Raw genomic sequence first — 22034 nt, 5'->3', positions numbered from 1 at the left:
CAGTTGCGGAAGCATTGAGTGGTATTCTAAGTGCCTGAGTCACTTCTGCCATTTTCCATAGGTGATGCCATTAGCAGTCAACTTAGAATTTTGGTAACATTAGTAGAATGGCTAGTCTGACCCTCTTTCGCTGGTTAAAAGCCACAGGCAAAGTAAATGTGATTGTGTGACGATAATTTCATGGGCACTCAACAGATTCCTGTTGATTTTATTTGCAAGGCAATCTTTTTTGCTTATCTGACATCGTGAGCTTTGAGTGTACTATGAATGATCCAGCCCATTTTCCATCTTCTCATTTCTAGCTCATTCCTGCCTGGTAATCAAACAAAGAAGTAAGAGTAGTAAATTTTCTACACTTGGTTAAAATTTTGCTCGTTCTTTGTGTTCATTATACTGTGGATGCTTCACCTTTTTTGTGCTTTTGTTCATTTTTGGCTGTCAACAAGGTTTTGGTTTTGTCTTTTGGTGGAGTTGTATCATTTTGGAGATCTCCATCCTCACTTGAAGTGAGGTGAAATGCTTGAACGTGAACAACAGGAAACTGAAATTCATCCGGCCCACGTGGTTCCTAGCTGATGTTGTACTTCCCCTGTCTTCAAGTTGCCTTAGTTCCATTTTGAATGCTGCGTCTTTTGACACTGAACTCCTCCCATAGGCTATGGGAAGCTGTCCGTCGAACCATAGAAAAATTATGATGTGGAACAAGACCTTTCAGTCCATTTGTGTCTGCACTGGCTGTATATGCTAGCCACTCATTCTAATCCCAGCTTTCCAGCACCTGGTCCGTAGCCTTGGAGATTACAGCACTTCAGGTCCAGATTCCGGTTCTTTTTTTTAAATCAATGTAAGGTTTCCATTTCTCTCCATATCAATGGTGTGCTAAACTTTGCCTCACTCAATGACAAATGCTCAGCCCCAGAGAATGTCTGTATTTATTTTCTATCTACTCGAATCAAACCAAGCAATCATTTCCCTGCCTCTACAGGAAGTGGGTAGTCAACTGAGACCCTCCACCACAGAAGGAGTGTCGCTTACTTCCACATTCTCCAGATATTCTGTTGCTTCAGCGTCGAATATAGATATAAACAAAGGTAATGTAAAATTATTATATTAACAACAAACTGTGTAAAGCTTACTTCTCTGTTCAGCAAATTCATCTTCACTCTGGTCATAACTTTTGTACCTGAAGGTAGTTATTGACTTGATGATTCACATACACTAACAAACATTTGCTCCTGGGTTTGTTCACAGCTCAAAAGCATAAAAAATACTTTGGGGAGGTAGCACATGAGACTGATTGATTGACTTCGTTATTGTTATGAATCTCTTGACAGACTCTCGTCTCTTAATCTCCTTGCTTCTCCACTCTTTACATCTGTCTTTGGCTAGAGCATTTGGGTTATCTGAATCAATCTTATGTCCAGCAGTGCTTTACAGTTATTAGTGATCTGTGTTCTCAACTAATTTGCAATGTTTAAAAACTCCAGGCCAGACAGGTCTTCACAAGTTTAGTATCCCCTTCAGCCATGTCAGAATTCTCTCAGTATCAGACTGGAGTCTCAGCCTAAATGTCTGTATTGGAGGATTCTTGTGGAACAGTGGTGCTGTCCCTACCTCTGACCCTGGAGGCCCAGGTTCAAGTCCCACCTACTCCAGAGGTGGGTAATAACATGCCTGAACAGGTTGGTTAGAAAATGTCCAAAAGTCTGTAGTGGGGCTTGAACACACAAACATCTGACATATCCAAGTGTGCTACCAACAAGAACCACAGATGAGCGCAGTGTTTGCATGCAGACTTCATGGAGATAATCCCAATGATACTTTTTTTTTCTTCCAATTAAACAGTATATATGAATAAATAACATTGGAGCTAATTGAGACAAGCCTCTTGTTAAGGAGGATTCCTTGCATAAGAACCAGAGACCCTCGAATACAACATTAAGCACCTCAAGAGTCCTTGATAGCAAATATATTTTTTTATTTCCAGAAATACAGAAGGTGTAACATATGGTGTATGTTTGAGAGCATATGTTTGTTAAATAGGCCATTCAACCTCTTGAGCCTATTACTAATTCCTACAGCTCTGCGACTGAAACCCATGATTGGTTCCCAGACCTAAGTGCTGGGAACTTGCCACTCAATCATTTAATCCATGATTGACTAGTTAATTGGGGTACTCCAGAGCAAATGTTTATAAATGTGTAATATGTTAGACATCACACTTGAAAGCATTCTCAATTTGATTTTTCAAGCAAAATGATGTCAAATACCAACTCATTGAGCAATCAGAAATCTGGATCAGACATACCTGTCTTGAATGGTATTGTATAACCAGTGGAAGGAGGAGAGGTGTAGGGCAGTGTTTTTCAGGGAAAACCTCTTCACTGCTCTTCCGGAGTGCTTAACCTGATGTAGCTGCCATTGGAGGGCATCATCATAAGACAAAAATGTAAACCTCTCCAGCCTATGTACTGATGCCAGTGATGTTGAACACGTTTGTGGATATTTCCTTTCCAATTTTAAAATCTAATTTTGGGCATCAACTTCCTCCATAGCTTTGCACCTCCGTATCTCTGTGACCCCCAGCCAGTTACCCTCCAAGATCTTGGCGCTCCTCCAATTATAGCCTCTTGCGTATACCTCTTTTTCATTCATTCCATATTTGAGGATCTAAATTCATGACTTTTATCTCAACTTCTTCACTCCTCTGTTCCTGTGCTACTTGAAAGCTACCTTCTTTTATTCAATCAGCAAGATGTGGATGTTGCTGGCCGGGCCAGCATTTGTTGCCTGGAGGGCAGTTAAGCATTAGCTTTTTATTTTTTTTAAAAAAAAAAAAAATAATTTGTTTTTGGGTTGAGTGTCACTGGCTGGCCGGCATTTATTGCTTGTTCCTAATTGCCCTTGAGAAGATAGTGGTGAGCTGCCTTCTTGAACTGCTGGAATCCATCTAATGTGGGTTGACCCACAATGCTGTTCGGGAGAGAATTCCAGGACTTTGACCCAACAACAGTGAAGGAACAGTGATATATTTCCCAGTCAGGATGGTGAGTGTCTTGGAGGGGAATTTGCAGGTGGTAATGTTCACATGCATCTGCTGCCCTTGTCCTTCTAGACAGAAGTGGTTGTGGGTTTGGAAGGTGCTGTCTGAGGATGTTTGGTGCATCTTGTAGATAGTAGCAGGTGTACTGAGTGTCAGTAGTGGAGGGAGTGGATGCTGTGGACGTAGTGCCAATCAAGTGGGCTGCTTTGTCCTGGAATAGTGTCAAGCTTCTGGAGTGTTGTTGGAGCTGCGCTCGTTCAGGCAAGTGGGGAATATTCCATCACACTCCTGACTTGTGCCTTGTAGTTGGACAGGCGCTGGCGAGTCAGGAGATGAGTTGCTTACTGGAGTGTATTCCTAGCCTCTGACCTGCGGGTTGTAGCCACTGGATTTGTGGTGAATCCAGTTGAGTTTCTGGTCAATAGTAACGCCTAGGATGTTCATAGTGGGAGAATCAGTGATGGTGACACAATTGAATGTCGTCCATCAGGTCGTAGTCTAACATTTGTGTGGCACGAATGTTACTTGCTACTTGTCATCCCAAGCCTGGTTATTGTCCAGATCTTGTTGCATTTGAACGTGGATTGCTTCAGTACTGGAGGAGTCTCGAATGATGCTGCACGTCCCCACTTCTGACCATATAACAGAGGGAAGGTTATTGGTGAAGCAGCTGAAGATGGTTGGGCTAAGGACACTACCCTCTACAACTCCTGTAGAGATAGAACACAGAACATAGAATTCCATAGCACAGTACAGGCCCTTCTGCCCACTATGTTGTGCCAAATTTTTACCCTAAACCTAAAGTCTATCTAACCTCCACCCCTACCTTTCTACTATCATCCATATGCCTATCTAATAGCCGCTTAAATGCCCCTAATGAGGCTGACTCCACTACCCTCTCCGGCAATCCATTCCATGCCCCTACCACTCTCTAAGTAAAGAACCTACCTCTGACGTCTCCCCTGTATCTGCCTCCACTCACTTTAAAACTATGCCCCCTCATAATAGCTACCTTCACCCGAGGAAAAAGTCTCTGGCTATCCACTCTATCTATACCTCTGATCGTTTTGTACATCTCTATCATGTCACATCTCATCCTTCGTCGTTCTAAAGAGAAAAGCCCTAGCTCTCTCAACCTTTCCTCGTAAGACCTTCCCTCGATTCCAGGCAACATCCTGGTAAATCTCCTCTGCACCTTTTCCAACGCTTCCACATCTTTCCTGTAACGAGGCAACCAGAACTGGACACAATACTCCAGATGTGGCCGAACCAGGGTTTTGTATAGCTGGAGCATAACTTCACGGCTCTTGAACTCAGTCCCTCCTATTAATGAAAGCTAACACACCATATGCCTTCTTAACAACTCTATCCATCTGGGTGTTAGCTTTCAGGGAACTGTGGACATGAACCCCGAGATCCCTCTGCTCCTCCACACTGCCAAGAATCTTTCTGTTAACCCTGTATTTTGCTTTCAAGTTTGTCCTTCCAAAATGAATCACCTCACACTTTTCAGGGTTAAACTCCATCTGCCACTTCTCAGCCCAGCTCTGCATCCTATCAATGTCCCTTTGTAACCTAGAACAGCCTTCTGCAGTATCCACAACTCCACCACCTTCATATCATCCACGAACTTACTAATCCACCCTTCCACTCCTACATCCAAATCATTTACAAAAATCACAAACAGAAGAGGACCCAGAACAGATCCTGTGGTACACCACTCGTAACTGAGCACCATGTTGAATATTTTCCATCCGCTACCACCTTTTTGTTTTCTAAAGGTCAGCCAATTCTGAATCCAATCTGCCACATTTCCCCCTATCCCATGCCTCCTTACTTTCTGCATGAGCCTACCATGGGGAGCCTTATCGTACATCTTACTTAAACCCGTGTATACCACATCCACTGCTCTACCTTCATCCACGTGATTGGTCACCTCTTCAAAGAATTCAGTAAGGTTTGTGAGGCATGATCTACCCCTCACAAATCCATGCTGACTATCACAAATCAAACTGTGCCTATGCAAGTGACCATAAATCCTATCTCTGAGCCCTTTCCAATAATTTGAAGTAAGACTAACTAACTGGCCTGTAATTTCCAGGGTTATACTTATTCCCTTTGTTGAACAAGGGAATGATGTTTGCCACTCTCCAATCTTCCGGCACTATACCCGTGGACAGTGAGGATGAAAAGATCATCACCAAAGGCCCTGCGATCTCTTCCCTTGCTTCCCATAGAATCCTTGGATAAATCCCATCAGGCCCAGGGGACTTTTCTATCTTCAAGTTCCTCAAAATTCCTAGTACATCTTCTTCCTTACTAACATCCACCTCCTCCTAGCCTACCAGTCTGTTTCACACTGTCCTCCACTACAACTAAGTCCCTCTCAGTTGTGAGTACCGAAGAAAAGTATTCATTAAGGACCTCTCCTATCTCTTAGGCTCTGTACACAAATTCCCTTTACAATCCTTGATCGGCCCTCCCCTTTCTCTGGTCATTCTCTTATTCCTCACGTATGTGTAAAAAACTTTGGGGTTTTCCTTGATCCTGTCTGCCAAGGTTTTCTCATGCCCCCTTGTAACTCTCCTCAGCCATTTCTTCAGCTCCTTCCTGGCTAACTTGTATCCCTGTAGAGCCTTTTCCGATCCTTGTTTCCTGAGCCTTTATATAAGCATCCTTCTTCCTTTAAAAGGAACCAGTCGTTCGACCTCTACCTGAGAACCAAGGCTCCCTCACTCAACCGCATCTTCCCTGCCTGCTAGGGACAAACATATCGAGCACACGCAGTATGCATTCTGTAAACAATCTCCACATTTCTATAGTGCTCTTCCCTGACAACATCTGTTCCCATTTTATGTTACCCAGTTCTTGCCTAACAGAATTATAATTCCTCTTCCCCCAATTGTAAACCTTACCCTGCTATATGTACCTATCCTTTTCCATGACAATTGTAAAAGTAACAGAGTTATGATTGCTACCGCCAAAATGCTCTCCTACCAACAGTTCTGACACTTGGCCCGGTTCATTGCCAAGCACCAAATCTGAAGTGGCTTCTCCTCGTGTTGGTCTATCTACATACTGTGTCAGGAATCCTTCCTGAACACACTGGACAAAATCTGCTCCACCTAAACTATTACAACTAAAAAGTTTCCAATCAATATTTGGAAAGTTGAAGTCACCCATGACTACAACCCTGCAACTTATGCACCTTTCCAGTATCTGCCTCCCAATCCGCTCCTCCACTTCTCTGCAACTATTAGGGGGTCTGTTTTTAAAAAAAAACAAAAACCCACAATAAAGTGACTGCTCCTTTCTTATTCCTGACCTCAACCCAAACTGACTCTGTAGACATATCATTCTCGAACTGCCTTCTCGTAGCTGCTATAATAGCCCTGACTAGCAATGCCACTCCCCTACCTCTTTTACCATCCTCCCTATTTATTTTTAAAGCATCTAAATCCCGGAACTTCCAACAACCATTCCTGTCCCTGAGTTACCCAAGTTTCTGTAATGGCCACAACATCATAATTCCAAGTACCGACCCATGCTGTAAGTTCATCCACTTTATTTCTGATACGTCTCGCATTGAAGTATACACACTTCAAACCATCCCAGTGTCCACAATTACGTGGCATCGACCGCATTTCTTTATTAATAACCTCACTCCCTGTTGGCTGTTGGAAGACTGAATACCTCATCCTCTGAATTACAAATCCAGTTCCCCACCCCCTGACAATCTAGTTTAAACCATCACGTATAGCATGAGCAAACCTCCCTCCCAGGATATTTTGTGCCCTTCCAGTTCAGGTGCAACCCGTCCTTACTGTACAGGTCCCGCCTTCCCCAGAATGTGCTCCAATTATCCACATAATGGAAGCCCTCCCTCCTACACCAGTCCTGTAGCCACGTGTTTAGCTGCACTCTCTCCCTATTTCTTAGCTCGTTATCACGTGGCACTGGTAGTAATCCAGAGATAACTACCCTGTTTGTCCTGGACTTCAGCTTCCAACCTAACTCCCTGTACTCGTTTTTCACATTCTCAGTCCTTTTTCTACCGATGTCATCGGTACCGATGTGTACCATGACTGCTGGTTGATCACCCGCCCCCTTAAGGATCTTGAAGACACGATCCGAGATGTCACGGGTGGCAGGGTCCGGGAGGCAACATACCATCTGTTCATCTTGTTCGCGTTCACAGAACCGCCTGTCTGTGCCTCTAACTACACAATTGCTGTCCTATTCTCCCCCCTTCACTTCTGAGCCACAGAGCCAGACCCAGTACCAGAGACCCTGTCCCTGTGGCTTACCCTGGTAGGTTCCCCCTTCCCCCCGCCAACAGTATCCAAAACAGTATACTTATTTTTGAGGGGAACGACCACAGGGGGGATTTCTGCACTGACTGTTTTCTTCCCTTCCCTTTCCGTACCATCACCCAACTGCCTTCGTTCTTAGGGGTAATTATGTCCCTGTATCTCGTTTCTATCACCACCTCAGCCTCCCAAATGATCCTGTGTTTATCCAGCTCCAGTTCCCTAACACGGTCTTTGGGGAGCTGTGTGCACTTCCCACAGGCGAAGTCAGCAGAGTCACTGCTGTTGACTCTTACCTCCCACGTCCTGCAGGAGGAACATTGCACTGCCCTGACTGCCATCCCCTGTAAATTTAAACTTTCCCAAAAGATTTCTAAAAATTAGAGAATAACTTACTTACCCTTTTTATTCTTGGATTAGAGGAGGTGGAGGTTTAATGTGAAGAAAAATGTCTCCAGTGTTTCATGAGAATATCATCAAATAAAATTTGACTAAAGTAATCTGTAGATAATAAGATGGGTGAGAGAGAAGTATTGAATAGGAAAGGTTGCTGCTCAAAAAGCCACTTGCAGATTTCTTTAAACCAGTAACTGGTACTTTCCTATTTTCCCATCAGATCCTTTCCTGCGGAAGAATGAGCAAAATAATGAAATGTTCGGTCTTACTTACATTTCTTTTGAATTTTTAAATTCTCATTTTTTAGTTCATATCCCTCCCTGACCTCCAGCCAGCAACCCTCCAAGATCTCAGCACTCATCCAATTCCAGCCCCTTGTATATCCCTGATTTCATTGACTCCACGTTACTGAGGGTCTAAATGCTGGGAATTTCATTCCTAAACCTTTTCGCTTCTGTACTGCTCTAATTGACTCCATAAAACTTCGGTCACCTGTCCCAGTATTCTTTTTAGAGTTAAATTTCTTTGAGAGTACTTGCTATAAAATGTTTTCTAACATTTCACCATATTGTGGTATCAGTTAGGCCAGTTGGCTGGACAGTTGGTTTGCAACGCAGAGCTGTCAACATGGGCTCAGTTCCCACACTGGGCTGAAGTTACCACAAAAGGCACTCCTTCTCAGCCCCTCCTTGCCCAAGTTGTGATGACCCTCAGGTTAAACCATCACGAGTCATTTCTCTCCGATGAGAGAGCAGCCCTGTGGTCCAATAAGGCAGTGGTGACTTTACTATTGTTTATGAAACATTCAAGCTTTTTGTTGCTGATTTTACACTTTCAGAATTGGGCCTTTATGACCTGAAGAACCGCACCTTGAACTAGAAGAGTATCCTGGCTTTGTTTAGAGTTTTGCGGCAGCCTGTAATTTTGAGTTTTATGATGCTGCCAGCACTGCAGAGATTCCCAAGATGATTTAGTAGAATGCCAGTCAGGTTATTGTGATAACAGTAATCCGTCAGGTTTTGCTGACATGGGGAAAGCCCACAGTGTCACAAGACTGCTATCCTATGGCCTGAATAAAGAACTCAATACATTAGATCATTGGAGGTATTTTTGGGGGAATGTACGAATTTTGTAATGAGTTTAATCAAATGTACCTTTGTTTTGAAATACCCAGCATTATCTCTGGTCATTTGTCCTAAACAATAATTTTTTTTTATTTGCTTGCAAACCTTTCCCTGGCTTCCTTTTGTTGTGACCTTCAAATGGAGATGCTGATTTGTAGAAAAGAATGTAATTCTTGTTAGCATTTCTCATTGCATGTTGTATCTAGGGCACATTGCTGAAATGATAGTCTAGTTTACAGATTCTGCTACAGTCTAGACATTAACAACAAGAAACCAAACTCCTTCCCAGTAGCCTTCAATAAATTTGAAACTCTTCAGAATGAAACTTTTATTGTTCTGTCCGCCTCTTGTCCTCCTGGATAAAAGTCCAATGATTAGGGTTTGGTAGTTAAATTTTACTGTGGTATAGATATCTGTCACTCAGCCCAGGAATAAATTTATGCAGGTCCTTTCAGTAGGTTTCCACTTTGTGTAAGAGTGCATATACTGAAGGGGTGCAGTAAGCCAACTTCATTTTGTTTTAACGTTTTATTTTTAAGGCCTTTTTCCTCCCATTATGTTGATTCTTTATTTTTTTTGTAATGTTATTGGCATCCCTTGGCCTTGCCTCCCGGTGCTACCTCCCCATGTACTTATTTCCTGCCCTTTTGTCTTTTCTTCCCTTGTGGGGTTGCTTCTTTGGTTGCCTCTTACTTCCCACTCTGTTCTCACCTGGGTCCACTTGCTTCCTCCTTGAAGCAGCTCCATTCTTCTGGCTGCTGTTCTCAGCTTGTCCTGAAGGGCTCCACCTTATGGCTGACATCAGTCATTTCAGGGACTCTATCGCTTCCTGGACTGTCTACTTATGTGACTAGATGGTGTCTTGTCAATCTAAAAACACATGGATTTTAAGAAATTTTTTTTTTTACCAGAGGTCTACTGCATTGTCCAATATTGATTTTACGTTTAATGTTTTATTTTGTACACTATTTCAGCTCGGAGTGCAAAGTCCCGTACACACATGGCACAGTAGCTTAACTTGTAAATTACTTGTATAGCCATAGGAACTTGCTTTTGACTTTAACATTGATTCCTATGGGATTCTAGGACTCACTTCAAGTTATTTCACTTAAAGTTGTGATTTTTCAGGAACACAACAATGACTTAAGTGAGGACTTGCTGTGCATGTTTTTTTTTAAATGTAAAGTAGTATTTTTTTCCATTCTTGAGAAGCTGCAGGAATTGTTGGGTAGAAAAGAATCTTGGAAACCTTTCTAGAATGACAGCTACTGATAGCTCTAGTTGACCTCCCAGACAACTTCAACCAATTCTTTGCAGCTCAAGTTAGGGGTTGACCTCCCGTGCATTTTTTTCATACCTATCTATACCTGTGAGCAACTGTACATAAGGTTAGCCAGAAGTATCTCCTCCAAGCAGTAATGTGTTTAGAGTTTCAGAGCATACAGTAGCTGGAGCTGTTCTCTTAATCTCTAGATTCGGAAGACTGCAAAAAGGAGGAAGGAGACTCGGATTATAGCAATCAGAATCGGTTATCTGTACGAGATCGACGGAAAGCTAGAAAAGAACATAGGTTTACTGGCAAACCAGAATTCTCAGAAGAGGTAAGTCCTGTACTGATGGTTCAATTAATTGTAATTGGAGAGATGGCTAACTCTAAGCGTGCTCTTCATTGAGGTACACTTGCATGAGAGGTTCTGTTAGTTTGTGTGTGACTGCAAGCATCTTTCAAAGTTTTTTTTGTTTTATTTTCCTTTTCTTTTTCTAAAATTCTCTGTCCCTTTCCATTTCCACATGAGTCATATAAACCAGTTAATCCTATTTCTTGTATATTGCTAATTTGACCTAATTGTAAACTGGAACTTTAAGTTCAAGCTATACGTGCTGAACAGACCAAATCCTATCTAAATCGTGTTTGTTTGGTTTTTTTTGTTTGTTTTGATTTGGTATCCTTTGTGTACCAGGTATTTGGAGTGAATCGAATATTCCATTTAGTCGTCTTCCCTTTGATAATTTTGTGGTAGTGTTTTCTCTTTCTCACGCAGAGAGAAACTTATCGATGGTGGATTGCCTAACATCCATGTAGTTGTCCGCATGAGCGGTTAAAACTTCATTGGCTGAGCACGAGCTTTGCAGTTATCTGTTCCTAGAACCTAACAATTGAGTTCCCATCGTAAAGTTGCGTTGTACTGCAACTTGTCAGTCGTTTCACTTTACCGTGTGAGTTGCAACCTGTGACCATTCTGCTATAGCACCATCATAGACTAACTTGTGAAAATTACTCTGCTTGTAAGGAAAGAATCTGAAGTGAATTACATGTTCAAAACCTTGGCATCTTCTGATTACCTGAAACCAGCTCAGTATTGAATGGCTCGGAAGCTGGTGGTAATATTAAATTACTACCTCTCTTGCTGTGAGGTTTTGTTTTTCTTAACATGTTTTTGTTTGGGAGCAAATGATTGAGAGAATTTATAGTGGCTAATTTTTAAACTACTATTCATTGTATTGTAGAATGGTTGGTTATAGCTCAGGAGTCCATTTGCCTCCCTTTATCTGTGCCAGCTACTGAGAAGAGCAACTCAGCTTATCCTGTTTCCCTTCCTCTTCCCTGTAGGCTTGTAAGCCTTTTATCTTCAGATAATTATTGAATTCCTCATTGAAAACAACAATCTAATTTATCTCTTCCACACTCAGCTAGATCCACTTTCATTGTTATTTTTAAAAATAATTTTCTCTTTGTCTCACTTACTTTGTTTTGCAAATCATCTTAATCTGCATCTCCTGGATATCGATCCTCCCACAATGAGCACAATAACCTACTCTGTTCAGGTCCCTCATGATCTTTAACATTTCTTATCAATTTTCTGGGTTGTCTCTTCAAGGAAGAAGGTTCTAGCTTTATCAATCCGTGTAGTGGAAGCCTCTTGTCCCTGTAATCATTCTCTCAAATCTTTACTGCACCCTCTGAAATGTTTTCACCTTCTTCGTAAAAATACAGCACACTGAATAATACATAAGTCTAGTTGAGATCACAGTCCTTTTATAAAGGTTCACCAAAGTTTCCTTGCTTTAGTACTGTATGTCCCTGTTTATAACGTACAGTATTCTCTGCTTTATTAACCACTTGCTCAACTTGCCTGGGCCACCACCAATGATTTTTCGACATTTTGTGTGCACAAACCCTTAAGGTACCTCCATCTTTGCACCCTGCCTTTTTTTATTTCATTTTGCCTTTCATCATTCTAAGAAAAATGTACTCCACACTTTTTTACGTTAAATTCCACCTGCCTTGTATTGTCCATTCCATCAACCTTTTGCCTTTAGGAATCTATCACCACATTGATCACAGTTCACAGGACTTCTGATTTTTGTCATCTGCAAATTTTGAAATTGTCTTGTGCACCCATGTCTCTCATTTTCTGGATGAAAGCCAAAGCAGTGGTCTTACTACTGACCACTGGGGAGCCCTACTATACACCTTGTTCTTTAAGCCTTGTTCATGTTACCTACCTCTGCCTAAATTTGAGACAGTGTAAGTTGCAGCTGCAGCTGCATATTTTTTCTGTCTGTTCATTTATAAAAGCTATACAAAGAATAAAAGTTATGCCTGTACTGGGTAAATCAAATGCCCCATACTGTTTCTCACCAAATACAAGTGCATACCTGTGCAATACTAAAATGACAGGCTGTTGGCCTTGCTGTTTTAATGTGGTGTTTTGATGTTGCTCTGTTTTCAGGGAGACAGCACAGAACAGATGAACAGTGTGGACACGTTAACGCATAGGCAAGAACATTTTATCCACCGCTCGTTGCGGGAGCAGACTTTAATGGTTCTCGGAGCCTGATGGAACGAAAATCTTGCATTTCTTGTAGCTCCTCTGTTCTGTTTGATGTCAAGCACTTTATAGCAATTGAACAAACTTGTACCTCAGGAATCTGGTGATGTACCTTCATCTGAATTGACTCTGCCCTTTGGGACTATTTCATATTTCTTCTGTCCATTCTCAAATGCTTGTTGACCCCATGGCTTCCCAATCACTGACATCCATCCCAAAACTATATTGTCACTTAAAAAGAATGCCCTTTTTTAAAAATTGCTGTAGACACTGAAGTTATCAATTGTTCTGAGGTTTTGCAGTGTTGACCGTGAAGACTAAAGTTGCAGCTCGTTCTATTTTCGTCGCTGTGATGCAAGTGCAGTCTAAACAAGTTTTAGGATCAATTTCTATTCCAGAATACTACAAAGTCTTTAAATCAATTAGCAAGCATTAAAATAACATATTAGAGATTTATATTTTTTTAAAAAGTGCTGGAACTATGTGGTGCAGGGCTTCCTAAAGGGGTGTAGTGATCCCAGGAGGGGGTAGCAATTCAGGGTTTTAAGGTGGTAAGATCTTGAGACAGTAATGGTGCTATGACTGTGAAATTCTCATACTTTGCAAAACTGTTAATGTGGCCAGATCCTGCATCAGTAACAACAATAAGCTCTAAATGGCTACTAAAAGCTATCACTCCTTCTCCTGAAAGTTCTAATTTAGAACTAGTACTGTATACAGTAGAAGCAGAACCATTAACATGACCGTCAAAGGCATGACATTAATTATTTTCTCGATGTGTTGCTGTACTATGAATGGTGAGTCTGAGCTGTGAGAACCTGAAAATTCAGATAATTGAACTGGTGTTTCTAGAATTTCAGTCTGGGGAGATCGTGGTTTACTGATTTTAAAAACATGTACCAACGTTGGCTCAGTGAGTTAATTCATTGAGTAGCAGATTCTTACAGATCAGCAGAGTTCAAGCTTGAACTTGGGTCAGTGCTGGAATGTCTTATCCTGCTTTGGTCACAGAGTTAAGAGCAGTTCATGTGTCTATTCAAGAGAGAAATTTCAAGTTTGGTTCTAGGTCATAGTCATCACTGCCTCCTAGAAAAGCAGTATGTGGACATTAGGTGAGTGGTAATGATCTCTGTAGGTGACTAGCCTTCCAGGTATCACTGCCCACTCATTAATACAGGCTCCTTTGGTAAGGGACTGCAGGGCACTCGATGCTTTTCCAGCTGTGTCCTGGAATGGGAAAAGGGAGTGGAGAAATATGACTTCCAAGAATTGGAAAGTGTGTGCAATCCCCAAGTCAGGAAATCATTTAAACCCTTCCCTTTCCAGAGTTTGGCATTGCAATATATTTATGACTGGCCTAAAGCCAACATTCTGCAGCTGATATATTTGTGAGAAAGAGATTTCCATAATGTCTTTGAGCACGTCAAACAACTGTGACGAGAAATGTTGACTCCTTAAATCAAGTAGTAGCTCCTTGCTCAATAATGGGAAAATTTCAGCCCAGGCAATTGGAAGGCCAGGACTTTGATGTAGTTGCAAGTCCACCTGGGTTTTACAGAAGTTTGTTAGGGTCTTCTTGAGTTGTCTATATTTTATTTGGCTGTCAATTGTAGGTTTCCTTTATCCATTCACCATAACAGCGCTGACAGCAAACAAATCTCTTTCTGATTGGTGACAGGTATGGCCCAAGTCTGAGTGATCGGATTCCGGGCAGAATTGGGACACCCTCCCACTCCAGTGCGAGGTTAATGGAGGACGGGAATAATGACTTCAGGAAGGTAATAAAATGGCTAACAAATGGATCATTGCATGCTTGAAATGGTGATGCAATGTCTTAAGTAATTCAGCCCAAGGTTGTACAATGTGCTTATACAGTTGATGAACTTGTGACAAAATGCTAGACGTCAACAGCTAATGGAACAGTCCTTGAATGAACTTTTTTGCCGTTTTTTAATATTTTACAAAGACATTGAAATACAGTCACTTTGCCACACAACAACTTTCTCTGTTTTAAATTCTGGAAACAGTACCTCCAAAGTAACTGTTGTAATAGTGTTAAAGCCTATGCAGTCCTGTTTCCTTTGTTATCCATGGATGGTGCATCCTCCGATTAGAATCGCTTAATGAAATATATCGTATTTCATTTTGCTTAATGAAGTATATCTCTGCTGAAAGTTTTGAACTATCACTTTAAACCTTAAACTACTTCCTAATTCACTTCAGCCAACTCTGCCTTCATACGCTGTATTTGCCTTTATTAAGTGTAAGACGCTACTCTTTGACCCACACTCCCACCCTCAAACTGCATGTCAAGTTCTATCCTGTTATGATCACTTTTGCCTAGAGTCTCCTTTATGACGAGGTCATCAACTAACCCTGTTTCATTGCACGTTACCAGGTCTACAGTAGCCTGTTCTCTGACTAATTGGAGAATACTGCTCTAAGAAATCATCCCAAAAACACACTATGAACTCTAGCAGACTTCCTATATTATCATAGGATCTGTAAAGATCAGCAAGGAATCCTCTTGACGCATATTCTTTTCTTGGCAGTGTCTTTAAACACAAGTGATTATTTGACATATTACTGTTTGTGTTACCATTACAATCGCTTGTGTAACAGAGCTTAAAAAGCAGCTCATTCTGTAAAGAACTTTTGTGAGAGTTCACTGGTGTGATAGATTTGTATAAATGCAGGTCTTTGTGTTAAATCTGTGTGAAAAATATTTCTTACTTCACTGCACAACAAAGTAAACGATTCTCCTGTTTCCCATGCAGATGTATGAAGTGGTCTTGTCAGAGAATGTGAGACTGAAGAGCGAGTTACGAGAAGCACAATCTTACCTCACACAAGCCAATCAGGAATTGGAGAGGGTGTTGCAGGTAAGAGATTAAGGTCGCACAAACCTCACGTGAAAGTGTCAGTTACGTACCCCAGTTTGTGGTTTTGTGGCCCTGTTGTCATCACAACTTTTTCATTTTTTCGTGCTCACAATTAGTCGCCTTTTGTAGGTTGATCAAGACCATGTTGACATTCAGTGGACACTACTAAAAATGGAACACACGCTCATCAAATGGTGATAAGTGCTCATTCTGGAGACATTTTACTTTTTACCCATAATGTCCAGGGACAGTGTAGGGATTCTATGTGCAGTCTAGGTAGATTAGCCATGGTAAATGTAGGGTTACAGGGATTGGATAGGGTGGGGGTCTGGGTGGGATGCTCTTTAGAAGGTCATTGTGGACTCAATGGACTGAATGACCTGCTACCACGCTGTAGGGATTCTGTCATTGTCTTCCTCAGTCCATGCTCCTTTTTGGAGGCAATCTGCCTTTTATCTAAAAGATCATCCCTCATCATAGTCCTAATCGATGACTATTGGATATTTAATTATCATGTGTAACATTCAGAGTGCCAGAGCAAGAATTTACCCGCTCCATAGCTTTTAATAGGTGATACAATATACAAGATTGTTAATTATGACTCTGTTCTGAGAACTTTCTTGGTACAAGTATCCTCACCTTGGAACCAGAAGGTTTCTGGTTCAAACCACTCTCGGACTGGGTCATGAATCCAAAGCTGATCTTCAGTGTGGTACTGACAGAATTCTGCACTGTTGAGGGCTGCCATCCTGGGGCAGCGTTTTAAGCTCCAGTTAACTCTACCTCTACCTTTTCTGGTGGTTCAAGAGCATGTTAAAGATCCTGTTGCTTTTTTTTTTTAGAAACAGAGCAACATCGCAGATGGGTTCACTGGGGTCTATTATAGAATGTTGTAAATGTTAAGGCAAAAGTAGATTGATTCTGACCTAACAAGGAGTCAGTTGTTACCGGAGACCAATGGGAATGTGAAGTTGAGCTTAGTCTGATCAGCCACAATCTTATTGTATGGTAAAGCCAACAGGATGGGCCTTATGGTCTCTGCCTGCTCCTAATTAGTATGTCCGTATGCTTGGACCTTGAGGGAAAATCTATTAGATTAGCAACTCCATAAAGAGATTCATTATACATTGGAGCACCTGAAGGTGTGATGAGGTGCTACATAGAAAGAAAAACATTTCTCTGACTTGTTTCGTGGCTCATCATTTCATCTTGTTTACTGTGTGTCCATTTTAGAGACAAGGAATGCATGAAAATAGACCGGCACAATTGGAGTTGGAAAGATTTGTAAGTCTTCCGATTATACTTTGTAAATTCCTGTGCAGCAACTCGTTTTAACCTGTTTCCAACAAAACTGCCAGACCTATGCAACACAGTCCCTGATCGTACAATTTAAAAGATGTAAAAACAGATGAATGTGTGAAACAAGGTATCTCTAAAGCTGAAGGTTAATGGGAAAGCAATAATTTAGATGATAACTGTTGCATAAATGTTTGCAAGGAGAGTAGCAGTTTTGCTGCCTGACATTTGATGAGAATAATTTCTTGTGGCTTCCCCTACAGTAGGTGGCCACCTTCTACCCAGGACTATCTACTTCCCAGGTAGCACTTTGCAAGGTGCTGCGGTCTAGTAGTTATCCTGTTAGTGGAAGAGGTAGGGGAGAAAAGCTGATTCAGTAGCAACTTTCAAAGGACAATTGGATGAATACTTGAAATTGCAGAATAATAGGAAAAATGCAAGGGAGAGGGAGACAAATTGGATAACCTCTTCAAAGAGCCAGCATAAACATGATTGATCCAAATGGCTTCCTGCACTGCCAGGTACTTGTGTGATTATTCTACCAAAGATCAGAATCAGAAGTGGAAGTCTTGAATTATGGCCATCTTTCTTATTTGGCTGCTATTATTTTATAGTGAGGGGTGAAAAGATACCAAATTATAAACATTTATTGTCAGTCATTTCTTTATGAAACAGGAACGAAGGGCATTTGAAAGAAGGACAGCTGAACTGGAGGAGCAGCTAAAGGTAAATGTAACTTTTTTTCTCTTTAAAACGTGAAGATTGAATCAACAGAAATATGAGTTTTTCTTAGTCAATCTGCAGTTATGCAATGTTTTCAGCACCTGTTTGAGGGGAACTGGAGGTGGGCAATAAATGCCAGTCTTGTTACCAAGGTCTGTGTCACAAGAATGATTTTTGTTTTTACTAACTGAATTGGAGACCAAGAGCTATCCTCAGACCTGCTTCTCCTGTTTTGTTTTTTTTTTGTTCTGGTAAAATGCAGGCAAGCCTGTGTGTTATTTGATTGGAATGTATGCTGGCTAAGTAGTAGACCTTGTATCAATATATAATCCTCGGGTGCTCTTTACATGTTTGTGCTCAGTTTAAAATATTTCTGTTTTCCTCAATGTTGCCTTAAGTTTTTAGATTTCTTTTGTATATTTTTCGCAAGTATTTTTTTTCTCTTTTCTGTAGAATAGACCCATCGTAGAGGCTGGAACGTTTACTTTTGATTCCATTTTTATGCTGCCGGTGAATCTGATTCTTCAAACAGAACTTACTTCATTCCTTCCACTTGCTGGTCTCTCTGCACACTGCAATTGGAAATGCCAATTAGTGCCTTTTGTTTCCCTCCATTTATTCACTTGCTCATTCTATGCTATTCCCTCCTTTTCTCTCTGTCCTTATCAAGACAGTATCACCTGTTTGCTTCTACAATTCTACACTAACCTAAAGTTAAAATTCCATTAATCTTTCCCTCTTCCCCCCCGCACCCCCCATGACATGTACTACATTAATATCTCTCTCCTCTGTCCCTTCAGGTTTTAACGGACTTAAAAACAAACAATCAGAGGCTAAAGGATGAGAATGCAGCCTTGATCCGTGTCATCAGCAAGCTCTCAAAATAGTTTGAGGTGCCATCATCCAGCTGCACCAACTCTAAAACATGGGAAAACAGTTGCCAACACTGATACTGTAGAACTGACTTTGGGTTTGGATCAAAGGAGAATCTCTTCAAAGCCAAGTATTTTTTTTTCACCACCAATATGGTTAACTGTTGAGGGGTGGGGCAGGTAAAAGACAGGCGAGAAGAACTTAAAAGTAGTCTAGGCAACCAGCCACCAGCCTAAACTCCAACGGCCAAAACTGATGCAAGTTGTCAGATGTCTGGTCGTGTAAAATTGCCAACAATGACTCTGCTGTCCTGAGTTTATTTTGTTTGTTTTTTCTTTGTACCTAACCAATTGTGAAGGTTACCTTTTGTGACCTCTGGGTATGTGTATGTGTGTATTTGTATAAAATATATATTTATGTTCTGGTAAATGAATAGCTTAGTTTGTTAATTCACATTCTTCTCTGGTGTGTCCTGGTCAGTTGGATAAACACGTTTTACTTTCACAATTAGTAGTACTACTGGTCAATTAGCATTGCCCCTTTCCACCATCCTCTGCCCTGACATCAAACATTTCTTACAGCGATTGAATGTATTTCAATCTTGCACCTTCTTTTCTATTCTTCAAACATTTCTAAGTAGCACTTCTCATGATCAGTATGTGAAGAGCAAAAGATTTTGAATGTTAATGTGCAGTATTTTTAAAAATATTGTCAAGTATTAAACTTAGAAGTTAATGTGAATTGATTTCTATTTGAGCTAGGTGTGTGCTTCCAATGTAATCATTAAAACATTTTATTAGGGCTTGAAATTTAATATGACTGGTTAAAATTCCCTGGCCCATTTGACGTTTAAATCCTTGTTTAGGCCCAGGGTTTTAACACACTGTCCTCGTAACAAATGGAGGAAATGTGTTCTTCAAATTCTGCTGACCTTTTGGGATGCTGGAGAAGGTATTTGGTATTCAAAGTCATTTCATTGTGTGCCTTTTTTTTGTATCATTTTAATGAGCAGTGAACTCCATTGATTTAGGTGAAATAATGAGCATCATGTTGCAGTACTGCTTGAGGGCCTGCATGCCAGCGGCATCTGGTGGCAGAAGAAAGTAGTACAATGTTCAGTAGAACATAAGATAACAAGGTGTAGAGCTGGATGAACACAGCAGGCCGAGCAGGAAAGCTGACGTTTCGGACCTAGACCCTTCTTCATTGCAAACCATTTGAATGCAAATGGTTCCTGAGCCAATGTGTCCTAAAATAGAAGCCAGTTTCAGTGTTTGAAAGTAGTAGCTCAGGGTTACTTTTTTTTATTCTGCCCAAAGCACTAAATTAGGGTGCGTGCGCACACTGCATCTTGAATTTCAACAGGCAGCTTAGCTTCAAGCGCAAGGATCAAGAGGATGCTGAGTGCTTTTTTTTTTTTTTGTCGTAACGTTACTGTTTTACTTTTTACTGACAATCCGTATTCTGAGTTCAATAATTCCAAACGCTTAACTTGAAAGCTTGAGCACAGAGCAGTACATTGTAGATTTGCAATTGCTTTTCAAGGTTGAAATGAAAGTTTTGGGAGTCAACTATTGTGTGCCGACTGGTGGTTGCTTACTAAGTAAAAGACCTGGAACTAAGCTCCTACCCAGCATGTGTGATACAAGGGTAAAGAAGCAGGAGTTTGGAAACTAAATACTATGTTGGAGCATTGTGCAGGGGAAAGAAGAGGTGAAAGGAAAGTGTTTCCTAATTATGTGACAAGGATTGTGCTACAGAGCTAAGGAGTTCAGAGAAATCCTAGATCTAATCCCGAGGATGGTTAACATAATGCAAAAGCAACAGAGAACTCCCTTCTTAGTGAGGATTGTCATACTGGAGGAATATTTAAAATTAGCCAAGGCTCCTGCTCAAGTTCTGGGTACATCACACTTGTGTACAACTCCCACTCAAGGTTTAGACTGTGAACATTCCCTGCCTGTACATACATGTACATATCTTCTGATTTAGCTTCTTTTAATTCAGGGGAAAAAAATCAAAAGTGGAATTATCCACAAGCAAATCTGTGCTTTCACGGGATATAATCAAGCCAAAAATGTTCTCGGCGGAAGTCCTTGTTTTAGTATGTCCTCGAATACCTGTTTTGATCATGATTACTCAGTGGTCAGCACATTGAAACTGATCTGAAGTCTGAATTAATTAGTACGTTTAAATATCTTTTTTTATTTCCCCCGCTGCTTGGTTTCCTTTAAGCAGACTGATTTTGTTCTCTGGTATTTGCTGAGAAAAGTTGTATGATGATAGTGCAGTTTATTTTTTTTGGCTTCGCTGTGTTTTTTTTTGCTGTCTCATAGGGCAGACTGCTTGAGCAAGCCTGTTTAAATACTTACCCAAGTAAACCTGTGTTTAGTGATTTTGAGTAAAAGATTTCCATAAATCTAGGTTTTATAAAAGGGTGCAACCTATTGAGCTTTCACACTTTTTAACACTTATTGACAGCAGCCAGGATTAAATACCCTACCTTGGTGGTATTCCCCTGTATTCCCAATTGATACTGTCCATTTTATAATCGACTAGCCCAGTTTAAACCAGGCAGCAGGACGCACCATTTGGTGTGCCTTAATATCTAATCAGACATGTTCTTACCCATTTTGCCATCCAGGAATGTTATTGCTCAGGCGGATCACTATATTTACAGTTTATAATGAATATTCAACTACCTTTGTCATAATTATAGTTTATTAACTTCAACACAAACTGTTCCTGATGCGCTTAATGGTCATTGAAACAATTGCACATGAAGTTTGTATGTAGATGTGTATATATAGAAGTGATCAATCACTGTGATGTGTACATTCCAAGGTCATCTGTATGCAGGTTGTCATATTTTCTGATCTGTGTTACTGCTGGTGATTTGGCTACAGCGTAAATGTCTTGCTCTTCCCCTTTATTTCAAGCACCTTCCAGAATCTCCTTTTTAGGAATTGATTTTGATTGATCAGTGCAGTGACAGATATTATTGCTGAAAAATTAAGACATTGCAGGCACCCCACATAAAAGCCTTGCAACTTCAGAACAGCACAGTGCAAAACCTTCTCTAATCTGTCCTGTTCCAGTTGTTCCCAATCATAATATTGTGGCATTTCTTTATTCATTTCGCATGCTAACTGGGAGTGTGCTGCAGGTCCACGCCCATTTTAACTACTATATCGAAGTTTAAAGTTTTTTTTATTTGAGAAGATTCGTAGCTTGGGTTGTGGATGAGGTTGTAGACTTGTTCGCCGAGCCAGTGTGTTTGGTTGCAGACGTTTCGTCACCCTGCTAGGTAACATCGTCAGTACGCCTCTGGTGAAGTGTTGGTATTCTGTCCCTGTTGTTATTTATATGCCTCGGTTTGCTGAGGTGGTTGGCATTATTTCCGGTTCTGTTTTTCAGTGGTTTGTATGTCGGGTCCGGTTCAATGTGTTTGGCATTCCGGTTGGAATGCCAGGCCTGCAGGAATTCCCTGGCATGTCTCCCTTTGGCTCTGTTTGTTTGAAACTGACGATGTTACCTAGCAGGGTGATGAAATG

General features: G+C 41.0%; 1 protein-coding gene and 1 long non-coding RNA gene across 3 annotated transcripts in view; one reads left to right on the top strand and one right to left on the bottom strand.

Annotated features, from left to right (window-relative positions):
* LOC109913115 (protein phosphatase 1 regulatory subunit 12C) overlaps positions 1-21774 on the top strand; it is a 64476-nt gene extending 42702 nt beyond the window's left edge. The window contains exons 15-22 of the mRNA XM_020512592.2: positions 986-1091; positions 10347-10474; positions 12608-12654; positions 14385-14484; positions 15484-15588; positions 16822-16872; positions 17560-17610; positions 18408-21774. Of these exons, the coding sequence (XP_020368181.1) occupies positions 986-1091; positions 10347-10474; positions 12608-12654; positions 14385-14484; positions 15484-15588; positions 16822-16872; positions 17560-17610; positions 18408-18494 (675 nt within the window). The 3' untranslated portion in view covers positions 18495-21774. The remainder of the gene's footprint in view (positions 1-985; positions 1092-10346; positions 10475-12607; positions 12655-14384; positions 14485-15483; positions 15589-16821; positions 16873-17559; positions 17611-18407) is intronic.
* Positions 3319-22034, bottom strand: part of LOC125487176 — a 30241-nt gene continuing 11525 nt past the window's right edge. Inside the window, exons 3-6 of one of the 2 annotated variants that reach the window (XR_007265697.1) lie at positions 15639-15753; positions 9585-9743; positions 7754-7977; positions 3319-3753 (exon numbers count right to left, since the gene is read on the bottom strand). This is a non-coding gene — a long non-coding RNA (uncharacterized LOC125487176). The remainder of the gene's footprint in view (positions 3754-7753; positions 7978-9584; positions 9744-15638; positions 15754-22034) is intronic. The other variant, XR_007265698.1, reaches the window with a different exon arrangement.

This window comes from Rhincodon typus, chromosome 37, assembly GCF_021869965.1.
Source record: "Rhincodon typus isolate 14 chromosome 37, sRhiTyp1.1, whole genome shotgun sequence".
Classification (NCBI taxonomy): Eukaryota; Metazoa; Chordata; class Chondrichthyes; order Orectolobiformes; family Rhincodontidae; genus Rhincodon; species Rhincodon typus.
The sequence above is the reverse complement of the archived record's forward strand: the minus strand, read 5'-3'. Positions and strand labels throughout refer to the sequence as shown.